We start from the raw sequence: 17,012 nt of genomic DNA, 5'->3' as shown, positions 1-17,012 counted from the left end.
ACATTGGGTGCTGTTGGCACATTCTCCCTGTCATTGCAAGAGTTTCCCTCATGGGTTCTGGCTTCTTCCCACATCCCAAAGACCTGCAGGGTCAGTGTGTTCACTCCCTCTGGGTTAATTGTTCCCAGTGTGTAGGTGAGTGCTGAATTTGATGGGAATGTAGGGATATAAAAAATGAGGTTAATATAGGAATAGTGTCAATGAGTGACTGATTAGTCAGCATGGATTTGATGGTCTGAAGGGCCTGTGACTCTACAACTAGGTGATCTGGAACAACAAGTAATCTGCCGGGTGGAGGAACTCAGCAGGTCAAACAGCATCTGTGGAAGAAAAGGAACTGAGCACATCCCAAGTTTCCTCTCAGGAGCGTATTCATACTGGAACTGCCACGTGACAGACCCAGGGGTTCCCAACCTTTTTTTATGCCATGGAGCCTTACTGTTAACCAAGGGGTGCACGGACCCCAGGTTGGGAAGCCCTGGATTAGACACAGGTATGCACAAGAATGTCTGTGGATGCTTGAAGTCTGAAGCAATACAGAAAACATTGGGGGAACTCAGTGGGCCAGGCAGCGTCTGTGGAGGGAAATGGATAGTCAATATTATGGATCAACAACCATTTGGGGCTAGAAAGGAAAGGGGAGAGAGCCGTATAAAAGGGTGAGGAACAGTGTGGTTCTAGAGCTGGTGGATGATCCAGGTGAGGTGGAGCAAAGATAGACAAGCGATGGAGAGTGAGAGTGGATAGAATGTAAGAAGCTGGGAGGGAGGTAATAGGTGGAAATGATAAAGGGCTGGAGAAGATGGAATATCATAGGAGAGGATAGTGGACCATGGAATGAAATGAAGGAGGAGAGGAAGGGAACTGGAAGAAGGAATGCATCTTCCGCCAAGATGGTGGCACATTCAGATGCAGTGGCCTCTCAGGGGTCAACCAAAGGTGCTTTTTTATTTGTTAAATGTGTTTTTTTATGATCATAAGCCTATACTGGACTCCATGAACTTCAGGTACAGCAGGTCTACCACATCAGTGAGCTGCTTGTTGATCGGAGTAGTCAGCCGGGGTGTCAGAGGAACCGGCTGGGAAGTTCCGGACTGGGTTCGGAGGAGCTGGTCTGGGTGCAGACCACGTTGATGTCTGCTACTCGTAGGCATCGGAGTTGGTGCGCCAAGGTGGCATGCTGCGTAACCATGGGTGATTGTCTTGGACATGTCTCTTGCAATCGCAAGGCCTTGTTGGACATTGATAATGTAAGTTGCCACAGCCCTGTTTCCCTTGCTTTGTGGTGTAGCACGCGGCATGGGAGCTGCATAGCTTCGGTTGTAGCATGGCCCCAAGCCATAGGCTTGCCTGCTGGTGCGGTCCAGGTGAGGCAACACTGGAGGCTGGGTAGCATGGCGTCTGTGCTCAGTTGGGGGCTGGCCTCTCCTGAAGGTGCTGCCCTCCAGTGTTTAATCACTGGAATGACAGGCTAATTTTCCAGTAAGTGTACCATCAATTTGCGGGACGTGTTGCTCATGGTCTTGGACGACATGTTTCTTTGCATGACTATGTTTTTTTTTTGCTCGCAATTTTGAATGTTTTGCATCTTGGCCCCAGAGGAACACTGTTTCATTCGGCTGTATCCATGTATGGTTGAATGATAATTAAACCTGATTTGATTTGATTTGCTTTGATTGATTTGATGGGAAAGTGAGATAGAGCATGAGACGGAAATGGGGTATAGTGGAATAAGGACAAAAAGGGGACAGAAGTATGTGATTACTGGAATTTGAAGAAATCAATGTTCACGTTGAGAGGTTGAAGAATACCAAGGTAGAATGTGAGGTGCTGTTCGCTGATCTGTGTCTAGCCTCAACTTGGCAGTAGAGAAGGTGTGGCCACCAGATCTGGACTGTTGCAGTGGATGGAGCAAAGGTGTTTGATGAGCTTTTGTGAACTTTAGTTCTGAATTTTATTTGCTTACTTTTTAAGAGCACGATTTGTTCTAATTTTTTGCACTTTGGGTGTCTGACGGTCTTTTTTAATGGGCTCAGTTGGTTTTTTATCGTGTGGCTGCCTGTAAGGAGACGAATCTCAAGATTGTGTACACTATAAATACTTCAATCAATGCACTTTGAACTTTGAAGCAATTACCCAATCTGCGTCGGGTTTCACCAGGAGCACAGGGTACATTAAATCAGACAAAGTGATGGAGGTGAACAAAACCCTGGTCAGAGATTAGAAACTTTGCACAAGTGTTTACGGAAGGAATTCTTGAGTGGATGTTAGGGAGCTGAAAGCATAGCATCAGTACTGGTGTGGTGAAGGTCAGTTACGTCCAGGAAGTCAGAACGGGAGAAGCCCAGAGACTGCCAAAGGCTCGCATGGTCTGCAGGAATCTAAAACCTATTTGAGGTCCCTTACCCTTTTTCCAAATATTCTTTCTTGGTGTTTTGTGGAGCAACCTCAGCAGAACTACTCTCTCGTTGGGTAGTGGCAGAGCATCAGAATAATGTAATCTAGTGCAACACAGCTCGAGAGAAGATCAAGCAGACAAAGGTTAAATCCATCCTGCCACTGACTTGTTTTTAGCCCATCTATGAACGTGTTCACTCAGGTGCTGGGTAATGAGTTAGAAAGAAGGAACTTCCAGCTGTAAAGCATTTGTTTTTAATAGCATCTGCGCTTACAGGCAAAGGAGCAAATCTTCTCATGAACTATGATCACTGGTGGAATGTAGGAATGTAGTGGCTAATGTGTGCACAGCAAGAATACAGACAGACACACACACACACACACACACACGTGGCTGCAAAACATTACAATGTCAGAAAATTAGAATCAGAATCAGAAATATATTTGTTATCACTGACCTATGTCACACCTCTGCTCCATCCGCCACAAGCAGGATTCCCCGGTGACCAGACATTTTAATTCCTGTTCCCATTCCCGTTCTGATGTGTCAGATCATGGTCTCCTCTTGTGCCAAGATGAGGCCACCCTGAGGGCAGAAGAGCAACGCCTTATAAGTTGCTGGTGAACGCAGCAGGTACAGTCAACTGTACCTCTTCCCAGAGATGCTGCCTGGCCTTCTGCATTCACCAGCAACTTTGATGTGTGTTGCTTGAATTTCCAGCATCTGCAGAATTCCTCGTGTTTACACCTTATATCCTGTCTGGATAGCCTCCAACCTGAGGGCATAAATATTGATTTCTCCTTCCAATAAACAAATTCCCTCTCACCTCATCTATTACCCACTCTGACCTTTTATTATTCCTCACTCCTGCCTATTACTTCTGCCTGGATCCTCTCCTGCTTCCCTTTTTCCTATGATCCACTCTCCTCTCCTATCAGATTCCATCTTCTCCAGTCCTCGACCTTTTACATTCACTTGGCATCACCTATCACTTTCCAGTTCGCCTCCTTCCCCTCCCCCCACTGCTTTATTCTGGCATCTTCCCCCTTCCTTCTCAGTCCTGAAGAAGGGTCTCGGCCCCCGAAACGTCGACTATCTATTCATTTCCATAGATGCTGTCTGATCTGCTGAGTTCCTCCAAAATTTTGTGTGTGTTGTTATAAAATTTATTGTTTTGTGGCAGTGGTACAATGCAATGCATAATAGTAAAAATATATTGCTATAAGTTACAATAAGAAATAAAGAGTAATTAAGTAATGCAAAAAAAGAGCAATATAGTGATGTAGTGGAGCAGGAGTAGGCCATTCAGCCCCTCTAGCTTGCCCCTCCAATCAATATCACCATGGCCAAACTCCTCCTATGAACCAGATCCCTAATCTATTAACAAAAATCTACCTTCACTTTAAATATCTACTACCTAGCCCCCATGATCGTCTGGGTCAGAGGCTCACTGTCATCCGTAAGATGAAATTTCTATGTATTGTACCTCAGTTTCAAATAACTGACCCTAATCTACTCTCTATCCCCTCACGGAAAATTCTCCCACCAGTGGAAATGTCTCCACATCTACCCGTTGCTCTTCCGGAGAACCAGACATATTTCCATGAGATGTCAGCTCATTTTTCTGGCCCGGGACATAAGGGAGAATCGCAGACACAAGAAAGTGCAGATGCTGGAATCAGGAACAAAACAAAAATCGGATTGCTTGAGGAACTCATTTGATCAGGTAGCACCTGTGGAGGCAAAGGAACAGTCTATGTTTCAGGCTGAGATTCTGCATCAGGGCAGAGCAGGCCAAGGAGCGATAATCAGTATAAAGTGGAACCAGGTGAGGTTGTAGGGTCATAGAGCCATACAGTACGGAAACTTGTCCTTCGTCTTTGTCAAATAAGATACCCGTCCATGCTTAGTCCATTTGCCCGTATTTGATCCACAATCCCTTTCCTAACCACGTACCTACCCAAGAGTCTTTTAGATGTTGTTATTGTGCCTGCAAAGCATTGTTATCATGTTGCTGTTGTGGGGAATGATGGGCAGTTGGAGCCAAGTGCGAGGAGGGGGAGTTTTGTAAGTGGAGGAGAGCAGACGGTGAGTGGAAATGGATAAGGGAAAAGTTGGACAGCGGGAGGCAGGTGGAGTAAGGGGAAAGGGAGGGGGAAAGTAAGATAGAGGCCAGAAGATAAGTGGACCGAGATAAAAGAAGGATGATAAATCCAGATGGGAGAAACGTAGGCAAAAGAAGAAGAAACCCAGGTGGATAGGTATGGAGGAGATGGGTAGGTGGGAATGGGAAAGGCGAACAAAGAGATGCTGGGTGGACTGGTGGGAGAGGGAAAGGAACACTAGAGGTTACCTAAAATTGGAAAATCCAATGTTCATACCATTGGGTTAAACATAGAAACATAGAAAATAGGTGCAGGAGTAGGCCATTCGGCCCTTTGAGCCTGCACCGCCATTCAGTATGATCATGGCTGATCATCGAACTCAGAACCCTGTACCAACCTTCCCTCCATACCCCCTGATCCCTTTAGCCCCAGGGGCCATATCTAACTCCCTCTTAAATATAGCCAATGAACTGGCCTCAACTGTTTCCTGTGGCAGAGAATTCCACAGATTCATCACTCTCTGTGTGAAGAAGTTTTTCCTAATCTCGGTCCTAAAAGGCTTCCCCTTTATCCTCAAACTGTGACCCCTCGTTCTGGACTTCCCCAACACCAGGAACAATCTTCCTGCATCTAGCCTGTCCGACCCCTTTAGGATTTTATATGTTTCAATAAGATCCCCCCCTCAATCTTCTAAATTCCAATGAGTATAAGCCTAGTCGATCCAGTCTTTCATCATATGAAAGTCCTGCCATCCCAGGAATCAATCTGGTGAACCTTTTTTGTACTCCCTCTATGGCAAGAATGCCTTTCCTCAGATTAGGGGACCAAAACTGCACACAATACTCCAGGTGTGGTCTCACCAAGGCCTTGTACAACTGCAGTAGAACCTCCCTGCTCCTGTACTCGAATTCTCTTGCAATGAATGCCAACATACAATTCACCTTTTTCACTGCCTGCTGTACCTGCATGCCCACTTTCAATGACTGGTGTACAATGACACCCAGGTCTCATTGCACCTTCCCTTTTCCTAATTGGCCACCATTCAGATAATAATCTGTTTTCCTGTTTTTGCCGCCAAAGTGGATAACCTCATACTTATCCACATTAAAATGCATCTGCCATGAATTTGCCCACTCACCTAACCTATCCAAGTCACCCTGCATCCTCTTAGCATCCTCCTCACTGCTAACACTGCCACCCAGCTTCGTGGCATCCGCAAACTTGGAGATGCTGCATTTAATTCCCTCGTCTAAGTCATTAATATATATTGTAAACAACTGGGGTCCCAGCACTGAGCCTTGCGGTACCCCACTAGTCACTGCCTGCCATTCTGAAAAGGTCCCGTTTATTCCCACTTTGCTTTCTGTCTGCCAACCAATTCTCTATCCACATCAATACCTTACCCCCAATACCGTGTGCTTTAAGTTTGCACACTAATCTCCTGTGTGCGACCTTGTCAAAAGCCTTTTGAAAGTCCAAAGTTGAAGACTACCCAAGTGGAATATGAGGTGTTGATTTTGTAGCTTGTGTTTGGACTCACCTGGCAATGGAGAAGGCCAAGGACAGATTCAGAATCAGCTTCGTTATCACTGGCATGTTGTGAAATGTGTTGCTTTGCAACAGCAGCACACTGCAAGTTAGAAAGACAAGTAAGTTGAGCAAATGGTGAATAGGCAGTATTCCTGGGTTCATAGACTGTTTAGAAATCCGACCGTGAAGAGGAGAAGCTGCTCTTAAAATGTTGAGTATGGGTGTGGCTACCTCCTTCTGGATGGTAAGAAGGTGAAGAGGTCACATCCTGTATGGTATGGGAATGGGAAGGGGAGTTGAGGTGAGATTGGAGCATTCTCTTTGAAATAGTGATCTGTGATCTTTTAAGATGGACTCTCGATTTCACAAACTACCTCATCATTGCTCCTGCAACTTATAGTCTGCCCCCACCGCACTTTTGTTCTTACCTGACCAATATATTCTGCATTTTGTTATTGCTATTCCCTTACACTAGTGCACTCATGTGATGAAATGATCAGTATGGGTGGCACTCTAAACAAAATTTTTCATGCACCTCAGTATACAGTATGTGCTAACGTCATCACATCATCATCCCTGAGGCCTGACACGGTCGTTCTGTGGCCATGATAGAACTGAGAGTGCCCTGGGAAGACCGGATTGAGAAGGCATTTGAGCGTAAGAAGTCCAAAACCAGGAGCTGGTAGAGCAGTGCCAGAGACGGGTGGAGGGCACGATGCGAGCCTGTAGAGGTGGGGTTTAGAGGTTTCGCTGGCTGCTCACTCTGCAGAACCTACTCCCTTCTTGGCATTACAGGGACTGCAAAGAAAAGAACCATCAGGACCGTCACAGAGGCTGCTGAGCAAACCCCCAGGTGGCTAAGGATAAAGAGGTGTGACCCGTGAACCAGTGCTGCTGGGACACAAGTCGGGGCCTGACCCACCCCCTCAGGGTCGACTCCCGATGACCCCAGGCTACAACACTGATGATATGTTCCAGCACATCTTAGGATGTATCTCAGCATCATGTGATATTAATAAACCAATTTACCAATTTAAATATCAGATTTATTTGTCAAATGTTTGTTAAAACATCAAAACATACAGTGAAATTCATCATTTTGAATCAATGACCAACATTGTCTGAGGATGTGCTGGGGGCCAGCCCACACTTCCGGCACTAACATAGCACGTACACAGATTGCTAACGCTAGCCCATACACCTTTTGGAATAGAGTCATAAAGCATTGCAGAAATAAGCCCTTCGGCCCATCTAGTCTGTGCCCAACTATTCTATCTAGTCCCACCCACCTGGATTTGGACCACAGCAAATATTCAATGGCAAATGTCATGAAATGCGTTGTTTTGCAGCAAATTCCACAACATATGTCAGTGAATAGAATGTGGGAGGAATCCAGAACACCCAGAGGAAATGTACACCGTCACGGGGAGAACCTAGAAATTCCATACCAACAGTGATAGGAATTGACCTCTGATTTACTGCTGATGCTCAGGCGAACCTTTGACACTGTCATGCTTCCAACTTGTACCGGGACAGGTGGCGTCCAGGATGAATGTCTCCTTGGAAAGACAGGAGGTCTGATAGTATTCTCTCAGTTGAGAGTGAGCAGTTTCAAGTTCCTGGATGACCTGGACCCAACATACCGATGCAGCTACAAAGAAGGCACAACAATGGCTATATTTCGTTGGAGTTTGAGGAGATTTGGTTTGTCACTTACAAGTTTCTACAGGTATACTGAGGAGAGCATTCTAACTGGCTGCATCACCGTCTGGTAGGGCGGGGGTGGTTTTGCTACTGTACAAGGTCAAAGAAAGTCGCAGAAAGTTGTAAACTTAGTCAACTCCATCATGGGCACTGGTCTCTGCAGTATCTAGGACACCTTTAAGGAGCGATGCCTCAAAAAGGCGGCAGCCATCATTAAAGCCTGCCATCATCCAGGACCTGCTCTCTTCTCATTGCTACAATCGGGAAAGAGGTACGGGAGACTGCAGACACACACTCAACGATTCAGGAACAGCTTCTTCCCATCGCCATCCAACTTCTGAATAGACACTGAACCCATGAACACTACCTCACTACTTTTTTATTTCCATTTTTGGACTACTTATTTAATATATATACTTACTGTAATTCACAGTCATTTTTCTCTGTTATTATGTATTGCATTGTACTGCTGCCACAAACTTAATAAATTTCACGACAAGTGCTGGTGATATTAAACCTGATTCTGATTCTACACTGCGGAGCTTCCTAATGAATCACGTCAACCAGCAACCATCTCAAAAGAGCCAGCAACACACATCAGAGTTGCTGGTGGACGCAGCAGGCCAGGCAGCATCTCTAGGAAGAGGTACAGTCGATGTTTCGGGCCGAGACCCTTCGTCAGGACTAACTGAAGGAAGGGCTAGTAAGAGAGTAAAAGAGCCAGAGCTCTTCTCAAACCATCAGCCCCAAGGCAGAGAGGAGTGAATGGTGATGAGGGTGGGGTTGGTTGTGATCTCCGGACTAATTGTATAACACAAATTAACATTTAGAAATCCAATCATTAACTCAACAATGTCTCAATTCCTAGGGGATGTTCAGATTACAACACTATTGGCCCTCTAACTCCTATCTACATTTGCACGTTAATCTATTGTTACGCTAAGAAGCATTAAGATCATGGAATCTATTTTGCAGTCAAAACTTTGTCCTCTTCCCCCACGGCGCTACCTTCTTCCCCCCCCCACCCCCAAATGGTGCCTGATTTGCTGATGTTCATCATTTACATTTCTATAGCAAATGAATTTCAAAAGTTCCCCACAGCCAACATCTTTCTTTTAGAAACGCAGTCACTGTTGTTATGCAGGAATTATTTTCACCTGTGCCCTTGACACCAGCAATCTCCATTTCGCAACAACTTTGTAATGTGAGTCTCTCTCCCCATACTGGGGTCAGGAAGGACGTGTTTTAAACCCGCACCACTTTTCTATCTTCTTACTTTACCAGGGCAGCAACAAGAGCGGACAGAGAAGGGCCTCAGTCCAAAACATCGACTGTTTACTCTTTCCCATAAATGCTGCCTGGCCTGCTGAGTTCCTCCAGCATTTTGTGAGTGTTGCTTGGGATTTCCAGCATCTGCAGATTTCTCTCTTGTTTGTGACTGCATTACTACGCTTCAAAGTCTCTTCCAGGGATGCCTACCCTGAAGAAGTTTAAATCTTCCCTCTCTCACTGCTCCCCTCTGTGATCTCTGCAGCCAGGAGGGGTCTCGGCCTGACTGCTCTTCTCCATAGATGCTGAGTTCCTCCATAGAGAGGATGTTGGTTTCTGTGATGTGATGGTCTGAGTTCACAACTGCCTAGTCTCTGCAGAGCAGCTGGGAAGGGTCTTTCGGTTCCTGAGGAAGTAGACATGCCAGTGGCTTCTAACTTGTATTGATGTTGCCCTTTACATGATGTAAAACTTCCTTGGTGCTTAAAGAAAGATTTCACACAGGGCCACCTCTCGAATAGTAGGGCAGGTGAAATCACCAAAACTGTGTAGTTGTTAATGAGCAAGAGGGATGTTATGGTTCATGAGGAAATTTGAGAACTCAGCCACTGCATCGAATGAGCCGCACACCGACGGCTTGAGTAACTTTTCCTGGATAGTCTACAACCCATTGAATTCTGAAATTTCAGGTAGCCAATGCTCCCTATCCCATTCTCTCTCCTCCTGGTCTATCCAGGTCCTCTCTCACACATACAACACCCCCATATCGCCCACCACCCCGTCTCTACCCCATCTTCCACTCACTGTATCTGTCCATCACCCACTCACTCTTCCCACTGGTTCGGTTCCATGCTCCACGTACTCCTTCCGTCATATTCCATCACCCGCAGCCCTTTGTTGCCTCCACCGATCACCTCGCAGCCTCTGTCACTCCATTCTTCATTCCTGCAACTGCCTGTCACTCCTCCTAATCTGGATCTACCAATCACTTGCCAGCTCATGCCCCATTCCAGCCCATCATGTCATGTTGGCTATCTTCCCTTCATCTTTCAGTCAAACTGATTGTCCTCTTCCCCACATCCACACCTCCCCTGAAACGGTGCCTGACTTGCTGAGTTTCTCCAGCAGTCTGTTTTTACCTCAGATTTCCATCAGCTGTCATCTTTTATGTTTCTGGTGAAATCAGCTGCTTGACACAAACACACATGATTCATAGCACATAGAGCATAGAAGTGTACAGTATCGGAATAGGGCCTTCGGTCCAATTTGTTTTCATGGACCTTGATGTCAACCAAACTAGTCCCACCATCCTACTCATTGTTCATATTTCTCCCTGTTCACTCGTCTGTCTAAATGCCTCTTAAATAGTCATAGTCATACTTTATTGATCCCAGGGGGAAATTGGTTTTCGTTACAGTTGCACCATAAATAATAAATAGTTAAATAGTAGTATGTAAATTATGCCAGTAAATTATGAAATAAGTCCAGGACCAGCCTATCGACTCAGGGTGTCTGACCCTCCAAGGGAGGAGTTGTAAAGTTTGATGGCCACAGGCAGGAATGACTTCCTATGACACTCTGCTGCATCTCGGTGGAATGAGTCTCTGGCTGAATGTACTCCTGTGCCCATCCAATACATTATGTAGTGGATGGGAGACATTGACCAAGATGGCATGCAACTTGGACAGCATCCTCTTTTCAGACACCACCGTGAGAGAGTCCAGTTCCATCCCCACAACTTCACTGGCCTTACGAATGACTTTGTTGATTCTGTTGGTGTCTGCTACCCTCAGCCTGCTGCCCCAGCACACAACAGCAAACATGATAGCACTGGCCACCACAGACTCGTAGAACATCCTCAGCATCGTCCGGCAGATGTTAAAGGACCTCAGTCTCCACAGGAAATAGAGACGGCTCTGACCCTTCTTGTAGATAGCCTCAGTGTTCTTTGACCAGTCCAGTTTATTGTCAATACGTATCCCCAGGTATTTGTAATCCTCCACCATGTCCACACTGACCCCCGGATGGAAACAGGGGTCACCGGTACCTTAACTCTCCTCAGGTCTACCACCAGCTCCTTAGTCTGTTGCTATTGTATCTGTTTCCACCACTTTCTCAGGTAGTGTGTTCTAGGCACTTAGTTCAAGTTTAATTGTCATTCAGCCACACTTGAATGCCAACGTATACATCCAAAGCAAACAGCGTTACTCTGGGGCCAAAGTGCAAAACATAGTACCAACAGTTATACACAGCACAGGGCACATATAATATGATAGTTAAAATACAGTCACACAAAAAAATGTGGGCCAAATCCCTGAGTCCATGAAGGTTGCAGCTCTCTGCAGTTGAACACAATACAGCTTGTCTTCTGCCGAGCGAACACTGGGGGCAGCACCAACTGCACAACAGCACCTCTGGCATTCCAAAGTAACACCCGACTCCAATACCTGGCTTTGGGCAGCTGCAACACACAACCCCGTGTCTTGAGGCCTAGACCTCACCTCAACAGAGGCCACGGAGCTCGCCTGCAGTTGCCAACAGGGTCTTGCAATCAGACGATCACTCATTGTTAAACTGCACACCTCCTTCATGTACCGACACCTCTCTGTTGCAGGCACTGTCATGGTCTGCACCAAGTCCAAATCCTTCAGTTTCCAAGCAATTCACGGATGGGATTGGCCTGCGGTACTTTAAGTTCTTAATTTCCATCAGGGTCTTGTGAAAGTAGAAAATACATTTAAACTATGTTACCACTTTGTGTGTCAGAAAAATCTTGTCTCACTAACCTTTAAACTTCCCCTCTCCCTCTTAAAAATGTATGCCCTCTAGTAATTGACATATCTACCGTGGGAAAAATCTCTGACTATCTACTCTATCTATGTCCCTCATATTTTTATATACTCCCCTCAGCCTCCGATGCTCCAGAGAAAACAACCTAAGCCTAACTCTATCAAATTTCTACTTACAGCTCAGTTAACGTACTGGTGAATCTCTTCTGCGCTACATTCTTCCTGTAGTGGTGACCAGAACTGACACAATATTCCAAATGTAGCCTAACCATTGATTTATAATATTGCAACATGACTTGCCGGCTTTTATGCCCAATGCCCCGATTGATAAAGGCAAACATGTTGTACACCCCCTTTACCAACCTATCCATTTGTGTTGCCATTTTCGGGGAGATATGAACTTACATCCCAAGGTCTCCCAGTAGTACTTCAATGTTCCCAAGCTCTTGCATTTCAACTCTCAAAGTGGATCACCTCCCACATGTCCGGATTAAACTCCATCTGCCACTTCTCCACACAGATTCCCCAATCCTTAAAATGGGGGTAACCAATGGGTAACTGATGAAACTGCCACAGGCTGGTCCATGTTATGTAAGGGAGCCCACTGTCATTTGGCCATGTAGAAAGGTATAGGAGGTAGTTCTGTGAAAACAAGAGATCTGCAAATCGTGGAAATCATGAGCACAAAGTGCTGATGAAGGTTCTCGGTCCAAAATGTCATCTGTTCATTTCCCTTCATAGATGCTGCTTGACCTGCTGAGTTCCTCCAGCCCTTTGTATGTTGCTTATACTGAAGAATCTGACCACTTGGCCCATCACCCCTCTCCTATCGGCACCTCTCCCCTTGTTCTTTCCCTCTCCTATCGGCACCTCTCCCCTTGTTCTTTCCTCACTGCCCTAGCAATGTTCCATCCCAAGTATTGGACCAATTCCCATGTCAAAGCTCCTGTTGCGTTTTCTCCAATCACCCTTCTAAACACTTTGCTTCTTTTGGAAATATTTTGTCTTTTCCGCCATGATTTCTTACCCTCCAAACAAAGCAGCAGGTTTTCCTTTTATGTAATCCCAGAAACATTTTCGTGATTCCTGGTGTCTCACAGCACCAGAGACCCCGGTTCAGTCCTGAGCTCCAACGTTGTCTGTGTGGAGTGTCTGCATTCTCCCTCTGACTGAGTGGCTTCCCCAGGGTCCTCCCGTTCCCTCCCACGACCCAGTGAGGTGAACGATGGTGACTGGCTGCTATCAATTTTTCCCAGTGTGTGGGTCATGGGTGGAATCTGGGGAGCGGGGGTGGAGTTGATGGGGATGTGAGAAGAACGAAAATTAAATGGGTGGTGGGTGGTCAGCATGGGCCGTGTGGGCCGAATGGCCTGCTTCTCTGCTGTATGACTCTATGATGCCATCCATAAATTCACCGACATGACTATTGTTGGCAAAATCTCAGATGGTGATGAGGTGTACAGGAGATGGTTGAATTATGTCGCAACAACAACCTTGCGCAAAGCCTCCAAGTGTGTGGAACTGACTCTGGACTTCAGGAAGTTAAGTTGAGGGAACACACACCAGCCCTCACTGAGGAGTCAGCAGCAGAAAGTGTGAGCAGTTTCAAGTTCCTGGGTGTGGACATCTCAGAGGATCTATCCTGGTCCCAACATATTGATACAAATGCGGCACACCAGTGGCTGAAATCCATTAGGAATTTGGGGAGATCTGGTATGTCTCCAAATACTAGCAAATTTCTACAGATGTACCATAGAGAGCATTCTGACTGGTTGGTATGGAGACCCCGATGAACAGGACTGGGAAAGGCTTCAGAGGATTGTAGACTCAGCCGTCTCCATCATGGGCACCAGCCTTTCCACCATCCAGGACATCTCCAAAAGGCGAAGGAAGATGGCAAACCTCAGCTTCCAAGACATGTCCTCTCCTCATCACTACCATCGTGGAAAGATACACGGCCAGAAGACCCATGGTCAACGCCGAGGATTTCTTCCCCTCCAACACCAGATTTCTGAATAGTGACAATACACCTGACTTCGATTCTGACATAACCCTCAGCGTCTATAACTTTAAAGAAAATGTTTATCCCTTTAAATTTTAATTGCTCAGCTGTCCCGTTGACGTCGGCACCCTGTTGCTGACAGCAGGGTTTTTTTTCTAGGAACACTTTTCCTAATTAAATGAAACATTATACAAATCGAAGTTTACAAAGCCGGGAACGGGGCTGAGCGGTGACGACAGGGAGCGCGCTGCAGGTGAAGTTAGCCGGAGTTGTGTGAGTGGGAGGAGCCGGGCCGGGCCGGGCCGGGCCGGGCGAGCAGCCGCTGTGTGTGCACAGGTGAAGGGAGGCATTCCTCTCCAGCAGCGGGGCGATGGAGGGCGGCGCGGGTCCTAAACGCAAGAACCTCGGCTTCTTCAAACCCAGGCTCTACATGCTGGAGCGGCGCCGCACCGACACCATCATCGCGCAGGCAGAGGAGGAGAAGGGCAGCAACCTGCGCAGGAGCCAGTCCGATCGCAGCGAGTACAGCCAGAAGCTGAAAGGTAGGAGGGGGAGACGGGAAGAACAGGGCAGAGAGCGGGCCAAGAAGGGAGACAAGGGGGAAATGAGAGCGAGCATGAGTAGGGAGATGGGGAGAGAGGGGATTGAGAAAAAGTCAGGTAGAGGAGGGGAGAACTTAGGGTGGGCGAGGAAGATGGAAGAGAGGAGAGAATGTGTGGAGCAAAGATTGAGGAGGGAGGAATGAGACTGGGAGACTGAGAAGCGGAGGGTGGGGAGAAATGAGAGTAGGGAGAGCAGAAGGGGAGAATGGAGAGAGAAAGTGGATGAGAGGGATAGAAGGGGAGGGGAGGAAAGAATGGAATTGATGAGGGCAGAGGGAAGAGAGAAAGGGGGATAGAGAAGGGGAGACAGGAAATGAAAAGGGTGAGGGAAAAGGAAGAGCGGGTAGAGGAGGAAGATTAAGCGAGGGAGAGAAGACAAGAATGGAGAAGGGAGAGGGCGAGGAAAAGGAAAAGGACAAACAGAGGAGCAAAGGGAGAAGGGGAGTGGATTAAAGTGAATCAAGGGAGAGAATAAACACAAGTTATTCCCATCAAGCTCCCTAGGCTGGCGTCTCCCAGTTCCCCAAGCTCCAAGGTTCTAGGGGTCCGGAGTTTGTGTGTGGGTGTGTTGTGGAGGTTACAGCACCAACATCGGGTGCCAAGGGTGGTGCTCTAAGCCTCCTGCGGTTCTGTCTTACAGTAGGTTCACTGTTGTAATAAGAGGAATTAAATCTGTGTGTGTTTTCTACAGGGAGTGAGTGGAGAGCCCAGGGCCGTGGGGTCACACTCCCATAGTAACTGAGCAGTCTCTGCTGTCTGTGCCTGCTAACTTGGGTCCAGTCTGTGCTGCGTCTTTAACATCCTCACCTTTTTATCAGACCCCTCCTTATCCCCATCTCTACATCCTCCTCTTAAGATTTCTGCTCCCTTCTGATTCGGATCTCTTGAGATGTGTTGATCCATTCAAAGTAGGTAGAGGACTAGCTGCTAAAGAGCAAGGAGTTATTCCAGTTTCCTAGATAACTTCCTTCGCACACTGCAGAGACCCCAGAATAGCCATTTTTTGGTTATGAAGTTCCCAAACATTAACAATGCAGGGTTATTAATGCAAACACTTCCTTTAAAAACATGAATCTCTATTAGCATTATCCAAAGATGATCTTTTGTACAGAGGTACTTTGAGGATATGATTGTATTTATATATACACCCAGTCGCACTTTTTGAGTACAACTGTACACTTGTTCATTAATGCAAAATATTAAATCAGCCAATCTTGTGGCAGCAACTCATTGCATAAAAGCATGCAGGCATGGTCATGAGGTTCAGTTGTTGTTCAGACCAAACATCAGAATGAGGAAACAATGTGATCTAAGTGACTTTGGCCATGGAATAATTGTTGGTGCCAGATGGGATAGTTTGAGTATCTCAGAAACTGCTGATTTCCTGAGATTTTCACACGACAGTCTCATGAGTTTACAGAGAATGGTGCAAAAAACAAAAGAAAATGGTCAGTGAGCAGCAAAATGTCTTGTTAATGAGAGAGGTCAGAGGAGAATGGACAGACTTGTTCAAGCAGACAGGAAGGCAACAGTAATAATAGACGTGTTACAAGAGTGGTGTGCAGAAGAGCGTCTCTGAATGCACAACACGTCGAACCGTGAAGTGCATAGGCTACAGCGGCAGAAGCCCACGAGCAGACACTCAGTGGCCACTTTATGAGGTAGAGGAGGTACCTAATAAAGTGACGACTGAGTGTAGTTCGGGTATTAACTTAAGCTTTAAATGAACAAAAAACATCTCTTAAGTTATTTTGGTGTACAATTTTAGAAAGTGGTTTAGTGATTTGGAAAGTTAATTTACAAGGAGGTTATTGGTAAGCATGAGTTATAGGGAAATGTTGAATAGGTTTGGATTTTATTCCCTGGAGTGTAGGAGAATGAGGGGAGATTTGACAGAGGTATGCAAAATTATGGGGGGTATGAATTGGGTAAATGCATACCGGCTTTTTCCATTGAGTTTGGATGAGACAAGCAATAGAGATCATGGGTTAAGAGTGAAAGGTGAAATATTTAAGGAAAACATTAGGGGGAACTTCTTCACTCAGAGATGGTGAGAGTGTGAAATGAGTTGCCAGCGGAAGTATTGGATGCAAGTTTGATTGCAATACTTAAGAGAAATTTGGCTAAGTACATGGATAGGAGAAGTTTGGAGGACTATGGTCCCGGTGCTGATAGATGGGACTTTGTCTATTTATTATTCAGACCTGGAGCCTGAACTGCTTCTAAGACCATGAGACGTAGGAGTAGAATTAGGCCATTTGGCCCATCAAGTCTGCTAGCCTTTCCACCAAGGCTGATTTATTATCACACTCGACCCTGTTCTCCTGCTTTCTCCCCATAACTTTTGATGACCTGACTAATCAAGTGCCTCTGATCCTCTGCTTTAAATATACCCAATGACTTGGCCTCCATAGCTGTCTGTGGCAATGAATTCCACAGATTCACCACCCTCTGGCCAAAGAAATCCATAGTTTGTTTGCTGTCAAAATGTCAAGGATTTGGGTCCTGTTCAATGCTGTGAAGTGCAGCTCTGCTCTTAAAGAAATTTCAGTTATTCATTGTATCCAGTCACTCTTTGTGCTTCTGGGAGTTGTCACCCGCACTCCTGTAAGT

At 46.2% G+C, this 17,012-nt stretch overlaps 1 protein-coding gene across 1 annotated transcript in view; it reads left to right on the top strand.

Annotated features, from left to right (window-relative positions):
• Nucleotides 1-14,167: 14,167 nt before the first annotated feature.
• The window catches only part of arhgef38 (Rho guanine nucleotide exchange factor (GEF) 38), a 110,921-nt gene continuing 108,076 nt past the window's right edge, over nt 14,168-17,012 (top strand). The window contains exon 1 of the mRNA XM_063046918.1: nt 14,168-14,339. Within this exon, the coding sequence (XP_062902988.1) occupies nt 14,168-14,339 (172 nt within the window). The remainder of the gene's footprint in view (nt 14,340-17,012) is intronic.

This window comes from Mobula hypostoma, chromosome 4 (assembly GCF_963921235.1).
Source record: "Mobula hypostoma chromosome 4, sMobHyp1.1, whole genome shotgun sequence".
NCBI classification, from domain to species: domain Eukaryota; kingdom Metazoa; phylum Chordata; class Chondrichthyes; order Myliobatiformes; family Myliobatidae; genus Mobula; species Mobula hypostoma.
The sequence above is the reverse complement of the archived record's forward strand: the minus strand, read 5'-3'. Positions and strand labels throughout refer to the sequence as shown.